Source organism: Mixophyes fleayi, chromosome 4 (genome assembly GCF_038048845.1).
Source record: "Mixophyes fleayi isolate aMixFle1 chromosome 4, aMixFle1.hap1, whole genome shotgun sequence".
Classification (NCBI taxonomy): domain Eukaryota; kingdom Metazoa; phylum Chordata; class Amphibia; order Anura; family Limnodynastidae; genus Mixophyes; species Mixophyes fleayi.
The window spans coordinates 18,399,673-18,419,654 of record NC_134405.1 but is presented as its reverse complement, the minus strand read 5'-3'; the positions used below and the strand labels follow the sequence as shown (position 1 = coordinate 18,419,654).

General features: G+C 47.1%; 1 protein-coding gene across 1 annotated transcript in view; it reads right to left on the bottom strand.

Annotated features, from left to right (window-relative positions):
* Positions 1-758: 758 nt before the first annotated feature.
* The window catches only part of CLDN15 (claudin 15), a 52,541-nt gene continuing 33,317 nt past the window's right edge, over positions 759-19,982 (bottom strand). The window contains exons 2-5 of the mRNA XM_075206369.1: positions 7,463-7,627; positions 4,421-4,502; positions 3,265-3,372; positions 759-1,796 (exon numbers count right to left, since the gene is read on the bottom strand). Coding sequence (XP_075062470.1) covers positions 1,670-1,796; positions 3,265-3,372; positions 4,421-4,502; positions 7,463-7,627 — 482 coding nt within the window. The 3' untranslated portion in view covers positions 759-1,669. The remainder of the gene's footprint in view (positions 1,797-3,264; positions 3,373-4,420; positions 4,503-7,462; positions 7,628-19,982) is intronic.

The following is a 19,982-nucleotide window of genomic DNA, read 5'->3' as shown; positions in this document are numbered from 1 at the left end:
CTACTACGTCCTGCTAAATATTGACCAACATCCTGGTGCAGTTGACCGGTCCACCTTACTGTACAGCACTTGGCTCTTCCAGCTGACACACAGTCAACCTCAAAACCATAAAGAAGTTGAGGCAATGGAATGAAAAGGAGGTCAGGTAGCTTTACCAACAATATCACCACCACGTTCAAGACCCTAACCCAATCTCACCCTGTACAAAAGTGATAACTTTTCAACCACAGTACATGATCTGCATATGCAATAAATGGGAGTAAAAAATAATAATAATACATTTGATAATAAACTGACATACAGTACATTGCTATGCTTCAGAATACATCCCATAACACTTCGACATAATCTTTGAATGTCGCTTGAACTGGTAGAAGGGAATTATGTCATGAGAGCCGAGGCAGATTTAGATCTTTTAACCAAACTTCTTTATAGAATATGTTTGGCATGTGTCTATCAGTAGATGGAAGGGTCAACAATTGCCTCCACTTGTGTGCTTGTCCCTTATGTGACAGCCGCTAAATTGTTAAGCTTTTTTTTCGTGACAGAACAAATTATGTATTCGGTGAAAGAGAAAAACTTCCTCGACATAAAGACCTACTAATGTAACCATCACATTTGTCAAAATTGTGGAATATCTCATCACTCTTTAGGTGATATCAAACAATACTTTAATTGTAGATTGCATTCAACTGTTTATACTTATTGATGGTCAACAAACATAGACAGTTTATACAAAAATAAACAATACAAAAAAAAAAGATCAAAATCTAGTACAGTTTATGAATTTAAGACACAAATGATCATTTGGCAGGTGTGTCCTATTCGTTGTGGAAAGCATCCTACGGGGCTCGACAAACGGGTCACGTGTTTCTCCACTGGCACGGTTCAAAGCAATTGCCAACCGTTGTCATGATTTTGCTCAAGGAAATGATGCAACCATTCATCCCGGTACCGGCAAAACTGCTATGAAACAAATGCCACATCGTTCCTGAGGGGAGTGCCAGGTCGATATGACAATCCATCAATTGACTTCACTTCACTAATCTTTCCAAATAGTCTCTTAAATTCCCTACACAAATCCGCCACTTCCATGATTCACATATAAATGTCTTTCGACAGGTATCGCAGCAGTTATAATGGTGAAATCGTATTACACTATACAATTCACAGACAACAGTTGTGGATATTTTCTTAAACATTAACAAAAATGTTTAGTAAATCTTATAAGCAATTTTCTTCAGTAGAATCTGTAGATATAAAACAATGTTTTTTACATTCTAGTAGATATTGAGCAAGTTGACACATATCGCCAAAACAAAACCCTTTTGTGAAGTTCTTGACGACTTGTAGAGATGACACAGGTCTGGTTGAATCGTGCTTGGACAATATAGACTTTAGGTTAAGGTAACATACAAGTGATTTTCCCTTCAAAGCTCAAAATTAATTTGCCGACATCAAAAGATCAACATGTTCCACAAAAAAATCTGATTCTCTGTTGTCCAACGTTTCGAAAGTGCACCAATGTGTCAAGTTTTGGCAACTGAAAATGTCGATGGACCATTGTTGAAAGCAGAAGACAGAAGCTTGATATGGATGGAGGATGTGTGCTGGCGCGTTACGGCCTGAACGCACACGTATGTTTCACAGTCTTCATCAGTGTATAGTCCTACACGTATGCGTTTTTGCCATATTTGGAGATACTGTTACTGGATTCATATCGCGGGAGAGCGGTTTGAGGTGCAGGCTTAGCGGCAGACGCCGTATTCGTGGAGCGATAATTATAAGTGTACTTGCTGTAAAATATATAAAATAAAATAATCATAAACAATCGTGTCATCACACACTATAAAATGTAAATGAACAAAACATTACTGACACTACTACCAGTGGTTGAAGTGGGGGTGTATACATTTTTATTGTTTTGATTGTAAAACTATTAAATTCCATTGATTTACATTTTCCTTACCTCCACTTTGACTACTAACTTCTACACCATGACATGTATACACACACAGCCCAGTACAGACACTGCTACACCATGACATACACACACACACACACACAGCCCAGTACAGACACTACTACACCATGACATGTATACACACACACACAGTCCAGTACAGACACTACTACACCATGACATGTATACACACACACGCAGTCCAGTACAGACACTACTACACCATGACATGTATACACACACACACGCAGTCCAGTACAGACACTACTACACCATGACCTATATACACACACACACAGCCTAGTACAGACACTACTACACCATGCCATGTACACACACACACACACACACACACACACACACACACACACACACACACACAGCCCAGTACAGACACTACTACACCATGACATGTATACACACACACAGCCCAGTACAGACACTACTACACCATGACATGTATACACACACACAGCCCAGTACAGACACTACTACACCATGCCATGTACACACACACACACACACACACACACACACACACACACACACAGCCCAGTACAGACACTACTACACCATGACATGTATACACACACACAGCCCAGTACAGACACTACTACACCATGACATGTATACACACACACAGCCCAGTACAGACATTACTACACCATTACATGTATACACACACACAGCCCAGTACAGACACTACTACACCATGACATGTATACACACACACACGCAGTCCAGTACAGACACTACTACACCATGACATGTATATATATATATATACACACATACACAGCCTAGTACAGACACTACTACACCATGACATGTATACACACACACACACAGCCCAGTACAGACACTACTGCACCATGCCATGTATACACACACAGCCCAGTACAGACACTACTACACCATGCCATGTATACACACACAGCCCAGTACAGACACTACTACACCATGCCATGTATACATACACACACAGCCCAGTACAGACACTACTACACCATGACATGTATACACAGAAGGACAAGCTTCCAGGTGCAGCACTCTGCTGATCGGTGTATTCATATTTACACATTTAACCGAGATCTTAGGACTGAATGATTTTAATTTGCTGTATAGAGAAGGGTCACAGTGGAGGTTGGAGACGTGGAAGGCTATTGGGTTGCTGTGAATGGGAAATGGGCCAGTGCATAAAAAATTGGCTTGGGGGGGATTGTGTAAATCTGGGCCTGTCCTGGGGCAGGTCCAGCACACACCAGCATCCATCACAAACACACATATTTTCTTTTACTTACCTTTTAGACTTAGTCACCTGCTTGTACGAGCAGCACATCAGCGCACCTCCAACAATATCCAAAAGGGCTCCTGACCAGCCCAGGTAAAGAGCCGGCCCAATCTCATATCTGTATGGAAAGAACAGGGAAACATCTCAAAGATAAGTTAAGACCTCATGGGTCCTAGCCAACACCCCTCTCAGCCCCTCTGTTAAAAACAAACACATAAAAACATATTAGAGTAATCCAGGCCCCTCATTGCCCACTGTGCCCTAGGTTCCCTAATGTAAAATACAGCTCTGATCCCAGTCACTGAAATCTGCATATTTTCAGTATTTAGCATTAATTTGCGTTTATTCTTCAAATCTAGTGACATGCTTGCAACAGGAAGTGGGTGGGGTTAGGAGAGCCAGTGGCCAATCAGAGCATTAGAATGTTAATAAAGTCACTTCCATCCGTTACAGAATACTCTGTTTCCGAACTACCCACCTAATTTCATATTGAAGTAACCAGGGCTGAACTAATCGCTAAGGATGATGTTTTTAGACATGAATGAAATCATTCAGCCCAGGTCGCTGCAGCTAGTTATTTTGGAGAAGAGAATTTTGTACTGGTTCCAAGGGATCATGTAGGAAGGACTAAGAGTATTTTAGCTCGACCAGTTCCTGCGTGTCCCCGTGTGTACACATTTGAAGTGGGAGGACCTTGGACCAAAATGTAGCCAATCTGAGCATTTAACATTAACAGCAGTACAGAGTATCTTAGCGCAGCCAACTCCTGGAAGTCCCTGTGCAGTCAAGTTTAAAGTGGGAGGGGTCAAGCCAATATATCTAGATGTATATATATATATATATATATATATATATATATATCCACCAGTTGATAATAAGACTGTACAAATCATTGTTAATTTGTACTGCGGCCTTCTGGTGGAAATAAATATTTTATTTAAGCTTTTTTTTAATCACATCTACTTGTTGTAAGCTGCAGAGTTGTAAACACTGTATCGAGTGAGTTCTCAAATATAGACACATGACATAGCTTTCCAAATCCAATAGGGGGGGTATTATATTTTGTGGGCAAAGATCCCCTTTGAATTATTTAAATATGCTTATCTGTTTGTCTTTGGGTTCTATAATGTGCGGTGTTGCCAGGTCAGGTGACAGTCAATACGTACTTGGTTCCTGGGTACAGGGGGTTGAAGAATTCACTGGTGATATTGAATGCATACCAAGAAATGGAAATTCCTGCACAGAGACCTGTAGAAAGAGAGTGATAGAAAATGAACATGATTTTATGTGTCATGGGAGCATTTCATAGTAACAGCAACACACAAATTATACTTCCTCAACATGGAAATGTCCCTATTTTTCAATATTTCCCAGATGCACAGTGCAATACTTCTTATTCTGTATATTGAATGCAATGTACTATAGGCTACATACCGTGATATTTATGGAGGAGTATCCCTGGATATTATTTAAACATCTTGGCAATTAAGACATACCCGTATTTCCCCATGTATAAAACACACTTTTTCCCCAAAAAATTTGGGTCTAAAACCTGGGTGTGTCTTATCCAGGGGTAGCGGGGATGTAGGGGGGGGGCAGTGTTACAGGGGCAGCGGGGAGGATCCAGCAGGTGGGGGACAGGCAGAGAGTGGCAGCGGGGATCCAGCAGGCGGGGGACAGGCAGAGTGTCAGCGGGGATCCAGCAGGCGGGGGACAGGCAGAGTGGCAGCGGGGATCCAGCAGGCGGGGGACAGGAGAGTGGCAGCGGGGATCCAGCAGGTGGGGGACAGGCAGAGAGTGGCAGCGGGGATCCAGCAGGCGGGGGACAGGAGAGTGGCAGCGGGGATCAAGCAGGCGGGGGACAGGCAGAGAGTGGCAGCGGGGATCCAGCAGGCGGGGGACAGGCAGAGAGTGGCAGCGGGGATCCAGCAGGCGGGGAACAGGCAGAGTGGCAGCGGGGATCAAGCAGGTGGGGGACAGGCAGAGAGTGGCAGCGGGGATCCAGCAGGCGGGGGACAGGCAGAGTGGCAGCGGGGATCCAGCAGGCGGGGGACAGGCAGAGTGGCAGCGGGGATCCAGCAGGCGGGGGACAGGCAGAGTGGCAGCGGGGATCAAGCAGGCGGGGGACAGGTAGAGAGTGGCAGCGGGGATCCAGCAGGCGGGGGACAGACAGAGTGGCAGCGGGGATCCAGCAGGCGGGGGACAGGCAGAGTGGCAGCGGGGATCCAGCAGGCGGGGGACAGGCAGAGTGGCAGCGGGGATCCAGCAGCTGGGGGACAGGCAGAGAGTGGCAGCGGGGATCAAGCAGGTGGGGGACAGGCAGAGAGTGGCAGCGGGGATCCAGCAGGCGGGGGACAGGCAGAGTGGCAGCGGGGATCCAGCAGGCGGGGGACAGGCAGAGTGGCAGCGGGGATCCAGCAGGCGGGGGACAGGCAGAGTGGCAGCGGGGATCAAGCAGGCGGGGGACAGGTAGAGAGTGGCAGCGGGGATCCAGCAGGCGGGGGACAGACAGAGTGGCAGCGGGGATCCAGCAGGCGGGGAACAGGCAGAGTGGCAGCGGGGATCCAGCAGGCAGGAGACAGGCAGAGAGTGGCAGCGGGGATCCAGCAGGCGAGGGACAGGCAGAGTGGCAGCGGGGATCCAGCAGGCGGGGGACAGGCAGAGTGGCAGCGGGGATCAAGCAGGCGGGGACAGGCAGAGAGTGGCAGCGGGGATCCAGCAGGCGGGGGACAGGCAGAGTGGCAGCGGGGATCCAGCAGGCGGGGGACAGGCAGAGTGGCAGCGGGGATCCAGCAGGCGGGGAACAGGCAGAGTGGCAGCGGGGATCAAGCAGGCGGGGGACAGGCAGAGAGTGGCAGCGGGGATCCAGCAGGCGGGGGACAGGCAGAGTGGCAGCGGGGATCCAGCAGGCGGGGGACAGGCAGAGTGGCAGCGGGGATCCAGCAGGCGGGGGACAGGCAGAGTGGCAGCGGGGATCAAGCAGGCGGGGGACAGGTAGAGAGTGGCAGCGGGGATCCAGCAGGCGGGGGACAGGCAGAGTGGCAGCGGGGATCCAGCAGGCAGGGGACAGGCAGAGTGGCAGCGGGGAGGATCCAGCAGGCGGGGGACAGGCAGAGTGGCAGCGGGGAGGATCCAGCAGGCAGGGGACAGGCAGAGTGGCAGCGGGGAGGATCCAGCAGGCGGGGGACAGGCAGAGTGGCAGCGGGGAGGATCCAGCAGGCGGGGGACAGGCAGAGTGGCAGCGGGGATCCAGCAGGCGGGAGACAGGCAGAGTGGCAGCGGGGATCAAGCAGGCGGGGGACAGGCAGAGAGTGGCAGCGGGGATCCAGCAGGCGGGGGACAGGCAGAGTGTCAGCGGGGATCCAGCAGGCGGGGGACAGGCAGAGTGGCAGCGGGGATCTAGGAGGAGGGGGACAGAGGCACAGTGGCAGCGGGGGGTGGGGGGTGGGTGGGGGCGATTGCAAGGAGAGTGTGCTACCCGGCTGCTCTGATCACAGCTACCGTAATATTTGTTTTTTCAAATTTCGGGGCCAAAATTAAGGTGCGTCTTATACATGGGAGCGTCTTATACATGGGGAAATACGGTAATAGCGGTATGATAACTAGGATATATTCAGTCCAAATGAATTATATAATATTAGAGGAGCAAAGCAAGAAGTAGTTGGCGAGCTCTAGTTCGCCCAAGCCTCCCATCCACCACCAGATCCTTGACTCTCGACATTGCCGACCAGCCGCTTGACGAGCTCTCAGGGTGCGCACTTCACCGACCCCATTACATAAAGTGGGCTGTTTCTGTAGCCCCCTTTAGACGCACAGCCAGAGGCTGGTTTTCACTATGGGAGGGCGGAAAGGTAGTCAATAAACTTTATTTTAAAAAAATGTTGTGCTCATCAAAGGGATCCCACCGGCGAAAACACTGTTATTAGTGCTGACAGTAACCAGTGGTTTTCCCGGTGATGGCCTCTTCGTAGAAGCCTCTAAACAAGTATGGCGGCAGTACTTGTATCCCCACAGAACCTGTTCTGTTCTTGCCAACTCTTGATCTTTATGATGTGACATTAATTACAAGATGGAATAGAACTCGTTAATGATGGGAAGACCAATCTGTAATGAAGGGACCTGTTTAGGCTGATGATTATTTAATACATGGAAAAAGGAGATTGGATTGAGAAGGACACTGCTCCCACAAGAGCTGGCTCTCGTCTCACCTGCAAATATGGAGAGCGCTCCGGCAACCGTTGCGAATTTGCCCTTCAGCGCAGCGTTCCCATCGGCCACCTTAGTACACTGCAGCCCGATCATCCCACACAGACATGCGAACAAGCCAAACACCAGCGAGGAAATCATAAGTGCTCGGGAAGCCTGCAAGTAACCTGGTGACACATACACAAAATTTGTTAAAATAGCCTAATAGTGCTTCCCTGAACATACATACAATGATTTCTTGGTGACCACAAGATCTTGCCTAGTATCTTGTCATGCTCAGGAAAATAAATCAGATTGTGCCAGGAATATGGAAGGATGGACAGACACATCAGAATGGAAAGACTTAATAGGGCCTCCCAAAGTGAGCGTTTGGGAAATAAAGGTCGCCTAGATTACCCCCATCTCTTGTAGACAGTATATTTGAGTTTGTCCCTTTCTCCAATGTCTCTGAAATTCAATGGAATATAAATAGTGCCCAATAGATTCCAAAGGACCTGCAGACTCTAAATTGACCACAAGGGGGCATGAGATGATGTTTTTAAAAACTACTCTGAAGCTCTTTCTTTTCCAAAGGTGGAAAAGTTCTTCTTCTTATTATTTTTTATTATCTTTTATATAAAAGGTGCCACACAGGTTCCACAGTACTGTACACAGGGGCAGGTTTTATATTCTAAAGCACCTAAAAATGGTCAATAAAAAAGCTAAATTATTGGGCCTGATTCATTAAGGAAAGTTAAGCCAAAAATGTAGTAAGTTTTCTTACTCAAGTTTTCTGGACAAAACCATGTTACAATACAAGGGGTGCAATTGAGTTTATTATTTTGAATATAAGGAAAAAAAAACTGGCTGTTTTTTTCATGTAGCACACAAATACTTGATAGCTTTATGTTTACACTGAAATTTATAGTTGATCTAGGACATGCCCTACCCCAACTATTAATCTGCCATCACATTTTAAATTTACCTCCCCCTCCAATGCAACATGGTCTTGCCTTACTTACTTTTGCTTAACTTTCCTTAATGAATCAGGCCCATTGAGAACAGAAACTGTGCACTTTTTAAAAAAGCAATAAGTGACTTATAAATAACACACATTGCAATGTCCATGCAGCAGGACACCACACAGTCTAATGTCCATGCTGTATTTCAACAGTATGCACTCTAATGTCCATACTGCAGGACATCACTGTACACTCTATTGTCCGTATTGCAGGACATCACTGTACACTCTATTGTCCATACTGAAGGACATCACAGTACACTCTATTGTCTGTATTGCAGGACATCACTGTACACTCTAATGTCCATACTGCAGGACATCACTGTACACTATATTGTCCATACTGCAGGACATCACTGTACACTCTAATGTCCATACTGCAGGACATCACTGTGCACTCTAATGCCCATACAGCAGGACATCACTGTGCATTCTATTGCCGTATTGCAGGACATCACTGTACACTCTAATGTCCATACGGCAGGACATCACTGTACACTCTATTGTCCATACTGCAGGACATCACTGTACACTATATTGTCCATACTGCAGGACATCACTGTACACTCTAATGTCCATACTGCAGGACATCACTGTGCACTCTAATGTCCATACAGCAGGACATCACTGTGCATTCTATTGCCGTATTGCAGGACATCACTGTACACTCTAATGTCCATACGGCAGGACATCACTGTACACTCTATTGTCCATACTGCAGGACATCACTGTACACTATATTGTCCATACTGCAGGACATCACTGTACACTCTAATGTCCATACTGCAGGACATCACTGTGCACTCTAATGTCCATACAGCAGGACATCACTGTGCATTCTATTGCCGTATTGCAGGACATCACTGTACACTCTAATGTCCATACGGCAGGACATCACTGTACACTCTATTGTCCATACTGCAGGACATCACTGTACACTCTATTGTCTGTATTGCAGGACATCACTGTACACTCTAATGTCCATACAGCAGGACATCACTGTACACTATAATGCAGTGGTTCCCAAACTTTTGCAGTTCGCGGCACCCTTAGAGTCTCCATAATTTTTTTAAGGCACCCCTCCAAAATAATTACCGAGCAGTCCTGTTTTAGAAGTAGTTGGGTCAAAAAATTGTAATAAGTATTTAGGTCAGGACAGAAATGCTTATTTAGTTGTATGCAAAAATGCCCCCTCTGCATCCAGACACTCTGCCCTCTCTCACGCTGCCCCCTCTGCCCTCTGTCACGCTGTCCCCCCTCCTCTGCCCTCTGTCACGCTGTCCCCCCTCCTCTGCCCTCTGTCACGCTGTCCCCCCTCCTCTGCCCTCTGTCACGCTGTCTCCCTCCTGTCACGATGTCCCCCTCCACTGCCCCTCTCACGCTGTCCTCCTCTGCCCACTGTCCCCCTCCTCTGCCCTCTGTCACGCTGTCTCCCTCCTGTCACGCTGTCCCCCTCCACTGCCCCTCTCACGCTGTCCCAGCTCCTCTGCCCTCTGTCCCAGCTCCTCTGCCCTCTGTCCCAGCTCCTCTGTCACGCTGTCCCCCTCCTGTCACGCTGTCCCTCTCCTCTGTCCCCCTCCTGTCACTCTCCTCTGTCCCCCTCCTGTCATGCTGTCCCCCTCCTCTGCCCTCTCACGCTGTCCCCCTCCTCTGCCCTCTCATGCTGTCCCCCTCCTCTGCCCTCTCACGCTGTCCCCCTCCTCTGCCCTCTGTCACGCTGTCCCAGCTCCTCTGCCCTCTGTCCCCCTCCGCTGCCCTCTGTCACAGCACCTCTGCCACGCTGTCCCTCTCCTCTGTCCCCCTCCTGTCACGCTGTCCCTCTCCTCTGTCCCCCTCCTGTCACGCTGTCCCTCTCCTCTGTCCCCCTCCTGTCACGCTGTCCCTCTCCTCTGTCCCCCTCCTGTCACTCTCCTCTGTCCCCCTCCTGTCACTCTCCTCTGTCCCCCTCCTGTCACGCTGTCACTCTCCTCTGTCCCCTCCTGTCACGCTGTCACTCTGCTCTGTCCCCTCCTGTCACGCTGTCACTCTGCTCTGTCCCCTCCTGTCACGCTCCTCTGCACTCTCTCACTTTGACCCCTCTGCCGTGCGCCAGCTATAAAAAAAACAAACAAACACTTACCAATCTGCGCGGCGCCGGGACTCAGCATCCTCCTCTCTCATGCAGCAGCTGTCACTGATATGACAGCTGCATGAGAGAGGAGGATGCTGGGTCCTGGCACCGCGCGGATTGGTAAGTGTTTCTGTTTGATTTTTTTATGGCTGGCCCGCGGCACCCCTGAGACAGCGCCGCGGCACCCCTGGGAGCCGTGGCGCACAGTTTGGGAACCACCGCTATAATGTCGATACTGTGGGATAGCACTGTACACTATAATGTCCATACTGTGGGATAGCACTGTACACTCTATTGTCTGTATTGCAGGATATCACTGTACACTCTAATGTCCATACCACAGGATAGCACTGTACACTCTAATGTCCATACTGTAGGATAGCACTGTACACTGTAATGTTCATACTGTAGGATAGCACTGTACACTGTAATGTCCATACCACAGGATAGCACTGTACACTCTAATGTCCATACCGCAGGATAGCGCTGTACACTCTAGTGTCCAAACCGCAGGATAGCACTGTATTATTATTATTATGAATTTTTATTTATAAGGCGCCACAAGGTGTCCGTAGCGCCATACAGGGACAAACAAATTACAATACAATGGGAGACAGCGCAGTACAGTAAACAGTAAGCACAGTAACTCAATAAGCTCAATGCACAGCTAGAGAGGGCGGGGAAGGGAGAGGGAGGATCCGCAAACGACGGGGCCCAAGAAGGAGGGAGCAGAAGACAAGGAGACCCCCAGGGGGGAGGAGGGAGCGAGAGTGGACGTGGAGTGGAGGGCTAAGTAGCTGGAGAGCAGAGTTAGAAGTGGTGGAAACATGAGGAGAGATGGCCCTGCTCAGAGGAGCGTACAATCTAAGGGGAGGGGTGGACAGACAGAGAGACGCTGGGGAGAGAGGGAGAGTAGGGGGACGGAGCCAGAAGATAAGGTAGGAAGTTAAGTGGGAGACAGAATGGCTTTAAGAAAAAGGTGAGTTTTTAGGGCCCATTTGAAACTGGACAGATTAGGGGAAGTTCTGATGGAGGGAGGGAGCTTGTTCCAGTGGAGAGGGGCAGCGCGGGCGAAGTCTTGGATACGCGCATGGGAGGAGGTTATAAGGGGAGAAGCGAGGCGACGGTCAGAGGCAGAACGGAGAGGGCGGGATGAAGCATGAATAGAAAGGAGGATGGAAATGTAGGGCGCAGTGGAGTTGGCGAGGGCCTTGTAGGTGAGTGTGAGGAGCTTAAAGAGGATTCTGAAGGGGAATGGGAGCCGGTGAAGGGCTAGGTAGAGGGGGGAGACAGAAGAGGAGCGGCGAGAAAGGAAAATAAGCCTAGCGGCAGCGTTAAGAACAGATCGAAAGGGAGTGAGATGAGAGTGGAGGAGGCCAGTGAGGAGGAGGTTGCCGTAGTCCAGGCGGGAGATGATCAGAGAGTGGATAAGGTATTTGGTGGCATATTGGGAGAGGAAGGGCCGGATGCGAGCGATGTTACGCAGCTGGAAGCGGCAGGATTTAGCAAGAGAGAGGATGTGGGGGCCAAAGGAGAGAGAGGAGTCGAGGATGACACCAAGGCAGCGAAGTTGGGGGACAGGGGAGATAGAGGTGTTGTCGACAGTGATGGAGAGGTCAAAAGGGGATGAGGTATGAGAGGGAGGAAAAACTATGAGCTCAGTTTTGGCAAGGTTAAGTTTGAGGAATCGAGAGGACATCCAGGAGGAGATGGCAGAGAGGCAGGCGGACACCCTAGAGAGGAGGGAGGGAGAGAGATCAGGAAAGGAGAGGTATAGTTGAGTGTCGTCAGCGTAAAGGTGGTAGCTGAAGCTGAAAGAGCTGATAAGTTCACCCAGGGAGGAGGTGTATAGAGAGAAGAGAAAGGGTCCCTGAACAGAGCCCTGAGGGACCCCGACAGGGGGGAGAGAGACCCAGAGGTGGTGACAGAGAAGGATCGGTGAGTAAGGTAAGAGGTGAACCAGGACAGGACTGGGCCGGAGAGGCCCAAAGACTGGAGGGTGTGAAGGAGGAGGGGGTGGTCAACGGTGTCGAAGGCTGTAGAGAGGTCAAGGAGGATGAGAAGGGAGAAGTGTCCCCTGGCTTTAGCAGAGAGGTACACTCTAATGTCCATACTGTAGGAGAGCACTGTACACTCTAATGTCCATACCGCAGGATAGCACTGTACACTCTAGTGTCCATACAGCAGGATAGCACTGTACACTCTAGTGTCCATACTGCAGGATAGCACTGTACACACTAATGTCCTTACCACAGGATAGCACTGTACACTCTAATGTCCATACTCTAGGATAGCACTGTACACGCTAATGTCCTTACCACAGGATAGCACTGTACACTCTAGTGTCCATACCGCAGGATATACTGTACACTCTAGTGTCCATACCACAGGATAGCACTGTACACTCTAATGTCCTTACCACGGGATAGCACTGTACACTCTAATGCCCATACTCTGGGAGAGAACTGTGCACTCTAATGTCCATACCACGGGATAGTGCTGTACACTCTAATGTCCATACTCTAGGGTAGCACTGTACACTCTAGTATCCATACTGCAGGATAGCACTGTACACTCTAGTGCCCATACCGCAGGAAAGCACTGTACACTCTAAGGTCCATACTGTAGGATAGCACTGTACACACTAATAATGTCCATACTACAGAACATCACTGTACATTCTAATGTTCTTACCACACGATAGCACTGTACACTCTACAAACCTTACCACAGGATAGCACTGTACACTCTAATGTCCATACCTCAGGATAGCACTGTACACTCTGATGTCCACACTGCAGGACATCCTCCTTACTGGCCTCCCCCACTCCCATCTCGCCCCCCCTCCGCTGTATTCTCAATGCGGCTGCAAGACTCATCTTCCTTTCTCGTCGCTCCTCGTCTGCCTCCCCTCTCTGCCTTGCCCTACACTGGCTCTCAATTCATTACAGAATCCTTTTCAAACTCCTGACCATCACTTACAAGGCTCTCTCCCAGTCTACTGGCCCCTATATCTCTAACCTCCTCTCCATTCACACCCCTGCCCGCTCCCTGCGCTCGGCCAATGACCATCGCCTCTCCTCCACTCTGATCACCTCTTCCTACTCCAAATCCAAGACTTCTCCCATGCTGCCCCCTGGAGCGACCTCCCTCGCTCCATCCGTCTTTCTCCTAATCTATCCTCCTTCAAGCGGGCACTCAAAACTTACCTGTTCCTAAAAGCCTACCAACCTTCCACCTAACCCCCTCATCTCCTCCGCCTCTTCTCCCCCTCTCTCCTCCCAGCCCCCCTGTTCTCTCCCCACTCACTTCAACTTGCTCCCTGTGTGCCTGAGTTCTGTCTACCCTCCTTTAGGATGTAAGCTCATGTTTGTATGTTTGTTTTCTGTTTGTAATGTTTCACCTTGTGTAGTCTACTGTATGTGCTGTGTACGGTGCTGCGGAACTCTTGTGACGCCTAACAAATAAAGGATAATAATATTAATAATCACTGTTCATTCTAATGTCCTTTCCACGGGATAGCACTGTACACTCTAGTGTCCCTACCCCGGGAACAGTGTAGTTGAGTGTGTACTGGTCCTTGGCCCTTGTACATGTTGCTACCTAGTAGTGTTGGTGTAGAGGAAGCTGGCACTATCGCTGCTCACACAGTACATTATGTGCTTTAAAATAAGGATTAAGATGCAATTATAGTGATTAATGGGCTCATTGAAAAGTTCTCCACTTTCAGATGTAATGAAGTGTAAATATATATCTGCACTAAGTCTCTCTCTGTCCTGATTATCTCATATCGCTGCCAATGGTCCTTGTAAAGATTTAACTCCCAGAAGCGCTTGATGTTTCACGTGGCATAACACTCCTGTGCTGCAGAGTATTTAAGACTTGTTTAATGCATAAACCACACCTCTCAGCATCTGTGTCACATTAATATTTCTTATATAGCAATGTACACAGTTTTTATGTAGCCAGACCCTTGAAATACAGAACACTGCTTGTTACCGCTAGCCTGAAAACTGTTCCGTCTTTAATGATACTTTGCAGCTGTTTGAATCAAAGCAAACTGCGAAATTTGTTACATGATTATCACACCTCTATAAAGCAGACTTCCTAAGATCGTTACAGGAACAAGAAAAGTCCCCTAGCAAGAATATTTTTTTATACAGCCTTCCCTGAATATGGACACTAGAAGAATACAAAGGGAAAATTAAAAAAATATATATTGTATTAGAGTTCCTTAAAAATATGAAATATTATTATTCTAAATTGCCCAGATAGGCAAGTTTGGGAGTCAGTAGGGGGGTAGATACATAGTTTAAGACACAGAAGAGAATCGTATTGGAGAAAGATATGGTATAGAAGAACCTGGGGCCTGATTCATTAAGGATCTTAACTTAAGAAACTTCTTATTTCAGTCTCCTGGACAAAACCATGTTACAATGCAAGGGGTGCAAATTAGTATTCTGTTTTGCACATAAGTTAAATACTGACTATTTTTTCATGTAGCACCATCTGACAAAAAACACTAGCTATTTCAGCTGGGTTGGGTTCAAATATTGGGTCAGATACATTAGAACCATTTTTGATAGATAATATTTTATTAATTATTAATATTAAATATGACTCATTTGCTTGCCAAATTGAAAAAGTTAAAGCCTTCTGCTGTTTGCTTGGTATTTAATAAATATGCTGGGGTGAAATGGGCTTTTAAACTCCTCCCCCTGCCCGTGTTTTCCTCTAGTGGAGGGGCCTATGGGCCACATGGGCTCAATACACCCTGAGCTCTTTTAGCTATGAAATTTGGAAGGGAAATCTCTGAATTATGGCTAATATGAGGTCTAGATGCCCATTAATGCAGTTGGGCTGTAGGCGATAGGCCCTCATCTGGTCCTCTGGCCATTAGTCCGGTCATTTGAAGTCAAAGATGCTGTGTGCCCCTGGCGCCAAAAAATGCACTAGGTGATGGAGCACACCTTTTGCACACCGTAAGGCACTTTGCACTACAGCACTTTTGATTTTTGAGTGACACTATTTTAGTTTGCCCTATCCTTTTAGCCGGTTGAAAGGACAATTTCAAAGTTTCCATCTGAAAGGCTGGGACCTTCATGGCACTTATTTATTTATTTTACACTTTGCACCACACATCCCTTATGGGTCACCAGCCTCCCTAAATTTTGTAGGATGCATCTCCTTATGAGGAAGAGGCATGTAACTAATGATCTCCTCTCCGCTAAATCAAGAGGTCACTTCTCCCTGCTCATCCTCTTAGACTTGTCCGCGGCCTTTGATACCGTGCACCACCCCCTACTTTTGCAGACCCTTCACTCTCTAGCTCTGTCCTCACATGGTTCACCTTATACCTCGACAACCGTTCTTTCTCTATATCCACATCTGGTTCATCCTCTCCCCCCTCCCTGTAGGAGTCCCTCACGGGTCTGTTCTCAGCTCTCTACTCGTTTCGCTTTATACTACCTCACTAGGTGCTCTCATCACTTCATTCGGTCTTCAGTATCACTCTTACGCCAATGATATTCAATTTTACATCTCATCTCCTGATTCCCCCCCCCCCCTCTCGTGTATCTGACTGCCTCTTCGCCATCTCCTCTTGGAAAAATATCATTGTTTTCCCTCCTTCTAGATCCTCATCCCACCTGGATCTTTTCATTACTGTTAACAACACCACCATCTCTTCTGTCCCCCAACTCCGCTGCCTGGGCGTCACCCTTGACTCCTCCCTCTCTTTTGCCTCCCACATTCAATCCCTTGCCCAATCCTGTCACTTCCAACTACGCAACAATGCCAGCATCTGACCCTTCCTACCTCCCTATCTCAGGATGCAACCAAAACCATTGTCCATGCACTCATCATTTCCCAACTAGATTACTACAACCTTTTTCTCACCGGCCTCCCCCACTCCAACCTCACTCCCCTTTGTTCTATACTCAATGTGGCTGTGAGACTTATGTTCCATTCTCGCCACTCCTTTTCTGCCTCCCCTTTCTGCATTGCCTTACACTGGCTTTCTTCCCCTACAGAATCAATTTTTTAAACTTCTTACCCTCACCTACCTGTCCCTTTCCCACTATACTTCCCCTTATATCTCCTCTCTCTTCACACCCCCTCTCTTTCCCATTCCCTGCGATCAGCCAATGACCGTCGCTTGAACTCTGATCACTTTATCTCATTCAAGAATCCAAGACTTCTCCCGAGATGCCCCCCCTGCACTAGAATGACCTCTCACGCTCCATCTGTTTGTCTCCTAATCTGTGTTTCTTCAAACGGGCACTCAAAACTCACCTCTTCTTCAAAGCATACCAGCGTTCCACTTAACCCTCTCTCCATGCTCGCTCTCATCACCTCGCATCTCCTGTGCTTGGTCCCCTCCTCTGACTCCCTTTGTGCCAGCCGTCTGTTTGCCATCCCTTTAGAATGTAAGCTCTTATGAGCAGGGCCCTCTTCCCTCCTATCTCTCTACCTACTCTTCTGCTGCAACTTTGCTATAATTGCTATGCCTGGAGCCTCTGAAGTCATGGTATTACTTGTTTATTGTTCTGTCCTGTTTTCCCTGTATGGTCTACTGTTTGTATTGTGTACGATGTTGCTGGAATTTTGTGTCTCCATATAAATAAAATATGATAATACTAATGAGGGGGGTTGAAGACCCAGTCCTAGAGGAAGACTTTGGTTGACTCCTGGGACAAAGGTGCCCACCCAAGCCTTGCGGTAGAGGTGGGCCTGAAGACCCTTGCCTCCTAAAGGGGCTTTTGGCTCTGGAGGTCAGTGATGTCCCAACCTTGTCCCTCTCCGATCCTGTAGTTCCTTGTCCCTCTCTGGGGTCTTTTGGCTCCTGGGTGATGGGGAGGAACGTAGTTCTTCTTCTTTTGGAGAGTACCCAAAGGACCAATCCCCCAGCACAGTCTGATCATTGCACTGGGTGATTGGAGCACGCATCTCATGCATCAATACAAAAATGTGGGTGGTTGGCAGGCCAGACATACCAATTATTTGGAAATCCTACAGCTACTATTGCTGAATCAATAGGTTGTCCACCCAGCATTGGCATGCAATGCCCGAGAAGTAGGTAATTATAGCAAAACAAAATGTAATAGATCTATGGGAAAGTACTTCACCCTGTACACAAATTTATTTAAGGCAGATTGATTCTTTTCTCAGAAAGTAACTTGGTGCCTGGGGCACTGTCAGATAAGGTGACTTGCCTAAAGTTACACGAAGCCTGATCCAAGGCAGCTTTCTCTTTTGTTACCGTTAGTGGCGTTACCTAGTAGGATACTCTTACTTAGTGTTCAATTAACAAATATCCACTTGAATGGATTTGCATGCATCAACAAGATAATCTTTTGTGGACTAAATTGGAATGTGCTGGAACTTTGCCTCAAGTTACGGCCAATATGTAATGATCACCTATAATCTTCTGAGATGTTAATTCCTTCCACTGGTACAGACACCCACCATTCCCTGCATTGAAACCTATGCTTAATTGATACTGAGAACCCATTTGATTTTCAAAGTCTATAAACAGTTATTAAATTAAAGTGCACCCGTCGTCTACACACACACACACACACACACACACACACACACACACACACACACACACACACACAAAGTACCTCATGCCTTGGCAGTGTTACTGGTTCCTAGTGTATTGATATGCTGCATCTTCATGAATAGCCCACAAAATGGCTTCCCCCATGGTGTGTACATAAACAGACGTGAGGTCTATTTATACTGTAGGTGGTTTCCCCACTCTGTCATGGGAAACCCTGTAGAGTATAAATAGATCTTGCTTCTGTTTATATTGCATTCAGCATCGCGTGTTCCTCCATAGAGGAACAAAAATTTGATCGTTCATTATGGTTTATCATTTTTCCAAGCCTGTTCCTGTGAAATTATAATGGGGACCTCTGGTCTGAAGAAAAGAAAATTGGTTACAAGCAATTTTGGAATATTATGGGGTCGAACAAAAGAAGATGGACTATTGAAAATTATGTGATCTTTGGACTGAATATAAGAAGATGTTTTCCATGGACATTTGACACACAGGACCTGGCTACCATGGCCATCCCAGACTGTTAATGGCAACCCGGGCTGGCTGGGATTTGTAGTTTCACAAACTAAAATGGTATTTTGGATTTATTCTTACATTACACATACTTTATTACCCTACACCCGCTACCTTAGTGTGTGATAGATCTTAAATGAAGAGGTATCTTATTTCAGTCTCCTGGACAAAACCATGTTACAATGCAAGGGGTGCAAACTAGTTTTCTGTTTTGCACATAAGTTAAATACTGACTGTTTTGTCATGTAGTACACAAATATCAACTTTGAATTTCAGTGTACAAATAAGCTATCAAGTATTTGTGTGCTGCATGAAAAAACAGTCAGTATTTTACTTGCAAAACAGAAAACTAGTTTTCACCCCTTGCAATGTAACATGGTTTTGTCCAGGAGACTGAAATAAGATACCTCTTCATTTAAGATCCTTAATGAATCAGGCCCTATATTATTATGTGCTCTCTTAAACTCTAGTTGGTCATTACCAGCGAGAATCCACACTGAAATGTTGCTCAACATTTTTCCTAAATCTTGGTGGGACTTTCATCTTCACACAACTGCCTAAGATGTATCGCATCTGCCGCAGACCTTTGCTTGTAGTCAGGATGTATGTGGCGGATCATCTGATAAATTTTTGCCTTTCACTCCAGAATGGGCAATGGATCCCCGAGATGCTTCCCTGTTGTCCTTATTTAAGGATAAATTATCCCATGTTTTTCAAATGCAGTTGAGAACTTTAGAAAAAGGAAAGCAGACAGCAATTTTTGATAAATGGGGAAGCTATATAATCACCCCAACCCTCCCTACTAAAAGTCAGATTCAGAGGTGCCTACAACAGACCTCTTGGTATGAACATCGTGATGTTCATCACCATTTATTTATATAGCGCCACTGATTCCGCAGCGCTGTACAGAGAACTCACATCAGTCCCTGCCCTATTGGGGCTTACAGTTTAAATTCCCTAACACACACAGAGACACAATTAACCTACCAGTATGTTTTTGGAGTCTGGGAGGAAACCGAAGCACCCAGAGGAAACCCACAAAAACACAGATAAAGTCATGGTCGGGAATTGACTTTATCTGTGAACTCATGAACTCATGACCCCAGCGCTGTGAGGCAGAAATGCTAACCACTAAGCTACCGTGCTGCTGTTGATACTACAATTCAATTCTTAGGTAATACTTTTCCTGTTCCTGGGATTATATCTTCCCATGGGCGCTCCTCAGCACCCATCTTAAGTAAATTAAACATCAGGGCATAATATATCAAAATAAATATCTGCATAGCTAATGCATAGTTACAATCTAGTACAGGGTTTCGCAAACCCAGTCCT